This window comes from Ictalurus punctatus, chromosome 6 (assembly GCF_001660625.3).
Source record: "Ictalurus punctatus breed USDA103 chromosome 6, Coco_2.0, whole genome shotgun sequence".
NCBI lineage: Eukaryota > Metazoa > Chordata > Actinopteri > Siluriformes > Ictaluridae > Ictalurus > Ictalurus punctatus.
The window spans coordinates 8,301,251-8,305,000 of NC_030421.2; the positions used below are offsets into that span (position 1 = coordinate 8,301,251).

General features: G+C 40.4%; 1 protein-coding gene across 1 annotated transcript in view; it reads right to left on the bottom strand.

The window, feature by feature from the left end:
- Window positions 1-2,323: 2,323 nt before the first annotated feature.
- The window catches only part of neurod1 (neuronal differentiation 1), a 3,207-nt gene continuing 1,780 nt past the window's right edge, over window positions 2,324-3,750 (bottom strand). The window contains exon 2 of the mRNA XM_017469208.3: window positions 2,324-3,750. This exon is cut by the window's right edge and continues 142 nt beyond it. Coding sequence (XP_017324697.1) covers window positions 2,740-3,750 — 1,011 coding nt within the window. The 3' untranslated portion in view covers window positions 2,324-2,739.

Sequence of the window (3,750 nt, forward strand, 5' to 3'; positions counted from 1 at the left end):
CTCTGCACCATCTTTTTCTCCCATGAAGCCAGAAATAACAACAATAAATGCCGTAAGATCAAACATACAACGCGAGTATTGTTTTATGCGTTCGCCTACTGAAGGTAGGCCTAGATCTTGCAACTCAATCCTACTTTCTCCAGAAATTTCTGTAGAAATACAGAAGAGAGAATAAAGCTACAACGTGCTACGTAGGATTCTTGAGTTTGACCAAATATATCATTCCTTTCATAAATCTTTAATAAATAAGCTGCGCTATGCGTGATATTTTGATCTGTTGTGACCAATTAGCAACAAATAAATTTCAACAAAGTGTGTTAGAGTTCAGTGTTTATTTCCATTTTTAAAAAGTCAACCCCCTTTTTTTTGTTTTGTTGGTTGTTGTTTTTTTTTTTACAGGGTGCAGTTTTCACGTGATAGTCAAGCTTTTTTTTTTTTTTTTTTTTTTTTAAATATATTTATATATATATATATACAACATCAACACTTTTCTAACACCAAATCTTTCCCAGTATTCAAACAGTTTCATATAGACCATCATACTTTCTTTCTTTCTTTTTTATTTTATTTATAAGTGATCTTTCATTAATTATTGTGGCTGTTTAAAAAAAAAAAAAAAACAAAGGGGAATTTTTGAAGGAGTCAAAGGATGGATTTGTGCAATTTTGCATGATTTTACAGTAAATGATTGATTGCTAAGGCAACGTAACAGAGTCTTATAAGCACTTTGCCTGCTGGTTTCACCCCCTCGTGTATTACTAGAGTGATCATTGTTTTGTTTTTTTTGTTTTTTTGTTTGTTTGTTTTGTTTTTTTTTCGTATAAACGAGATAAAATCAAATTTGTTATATAAAACATTAATGTTCGGGGTGTGGGGATATTGGGGGTTGCATGGCATGGTGCACGAATCTGACTTTATATAAAAAATTAACAATTCTATTACAAAAATCACAACAAAATAATTCAATATGGGATAGAGTAGTATGCGTAGTATTAAGTAGTAAGTAGTAAAATGTAGTAGATTGAAAAATATAGCAATCTCTCTATTCATTTCTATAATTGGCCCAGTATATTCGATTAAAAATTGCATAGTTTTTTTCCTCTTTTTTTCCCCAAATTATTGCTTTGTGATTTCTTGTGTAACGTGAACACATTCTGAATTAAGGTCACGCCTCTGTTTCCACCTGTGACCTGCTGTGATGCACAGTAGTTAGCGCATATAGTTAAAATTACAATACATAAGATGAAGGAGAGAATATGTGCATCCTCTTTTTTTTCCTCCTATCAAGGCAGTTATAAAGACAATAAATACATACCATAAGATTAAGCATATAATGTGTGTGTTTGAACAGCAGAAGAAGAAGAAAAAAGCCCTGCAATGTTGAATTAACACCTGCACTGATTAGACGAGTGTAAATACGAATAAACACTGAATTAGCCTGGACACTGTTTCCATAACAACGCCTTCTTTCTGTTTATATCGCCATGCTAGCAAGCGTGTTCAATGTTAATAGTGTATCTTTTAGCACTTTATCGCAAAAAACAGCATGTCAAAATAGTGCATTGATACTATATACATATATATATATATATATATATATATATATATATATATATATATATATATATATATATATATAACATACTATTTGGTATGTTAGTAAAAACTGAAAGGGAAAAAAAACTACCTAGACCTGACGAACTAAGTTTATTTTCTTTAATTTCTTCCATCTAATACTAAAAAGACTACCATTTCAAATACCCTAGCCTATTTAGCCTACGTGTATATATAGTTTTACTTTTATGCCCTGATATGCTAGCTGCTACGTTCAAGAACACTAGCATGGTGTATTAACCAATCAGCACTCTGTATTCTGTGTGTAACACTTAAAAAAAAAAACACACATTTTACAAATGTAACACAACACAGCGTGTGGACTTGTGCTATAATCATGTTGGCCATTAGGCCTAGCTATAGCTAATACAGACCTAACAAAGCTGTAAAACAGCTGTTGGGAATCAAATTGAGGTGATTTCTAGTATACTGTTTACTTTTCCTCCCCAAAAAAACTTTTTACGTAAAGTCTGGACACACAGAAATCTAGCTAGTGTACAGTAACTAGCTATGAACCAGTTAGAATGCTACCATTCAGTCTGATTGAAAACATTAGCCTACATTCGGACCACATCTGGAGAACTTTCCTTTTAGACATTTCACAGGATTAGGCCACTATAGCCTAGATTAGAACATATATATATATATATATATATATATATATATATATATATATATATATATATATATATATATATATGTACACACTATTTATTTATTTTTTTAAAACAACACCACAATGTAGGCTAACTGAAGCCTCTGGAAGCTCAAAGAAGCAACACAGGTGTGTTCACGTGCCGACTGAGGTAACCTACAACACTGGCACGCGAAGGAACCCTAACTTATCAACTAATTGACAGGCTATTCTACGCACGCGTAATAACGGTTTTGACGCAGAACGAGCTCATGCAAGCCGTCAAGCTAAATCTTTTTAATTTAAAAAAAAAAAAAAAAGAACAAAGAAAAGTGCACGTGTTAATTCAACTGTAAGGCTTTTTTTCTGCTGCTCTCCATCTTTTTTTTTTTTCTTTTTTTTTTTTTTTGCAATAAGCCATAAACAGGTAACAATGATGACACGCACTATATGAATCGAACTGTCTCTGTGAGGGAAAAGTCCTCTGGAGCTCACGAGTCGTGGAATATGGCGTTGAGTTGAGCGTTCATGTGCACGACTCGTTCGTGGTGAGAGTGACCCTCGTAGGGCACGACGTTCTCCATGGGTGGTAAATCGTAAAGAGCCGCGTGGTGGTGGTGGTGAGGGTGATGGTGATGGTGGTGTCCCGGCGGCGCGTGGTGATGGTAGGGCTGCACGCCGCCGCCGAACCCGTGATAGCTCTTTTCGAACTCCGTCGGTGGCTCGTGCTTGAAAGAAAAGTTCCCGTTGACGCTCAGTGGCGGGCTGAGCGGCCCATCGAAGGACGCGGCGGGGCTGTGCGCGCAGTCCGCCAGCGCGGCGTCGTAAAACGGCTCAGCCTGCATGGCGCTCGGCGGCTGCGGAGGCGGAGGCGGTGGTGGTGGTAAGAGCAGCGTGCTCCCGTACGCGTGCGCCGCCGTCTTGGCGTGAAACGTGTGGTGCGGCGCACCGTCCGCAGCGCCATACGGCGGGCTCGGCAGACCGGGGCTCTGGTAGCAGTACGGGTGCATGCTGGCGTATGAAGCGACGCTCGCTCCGTGCGCATGGCTCTGCTGCTCGGGCAAGAAAGTCCGCGGATTGAGCTGCAAGCACCCTGCCACCAGATTAGTCGTGGGCTGCGAAAGACCTTTGCACAAAGCCTGCACGAATGACACCAGATCCGGACTCTCGCCCGACCGCAGGATCTCGGACAGCGCCCAGATGTAATTCTTGGCCAGACGAAGAGTCTCGATCTTGGACAGCTTCTGCGTTTTCGAGTAGCACGGCACCACCTTGCGCAGGCTCTCGAGCGCGTCGTTCAGCCCGTGCATACGGTTGCGCTCGCGCGCATTCGCTTTCATGCGCCTCATTTTGAACCTCTGCAGGCGCGCCTTGGTCATTTTCTTCTTTTTCGGGCCACGCCGCTTCGGCTTGCTCGCGTCGTCGCCCTCTTCCTCTTCCTCCTCATCTTCCTCTTCCTCTTCTTCGTCCTCCTCCAGCTCGTGCGCGTCCTCGAGCCTGTG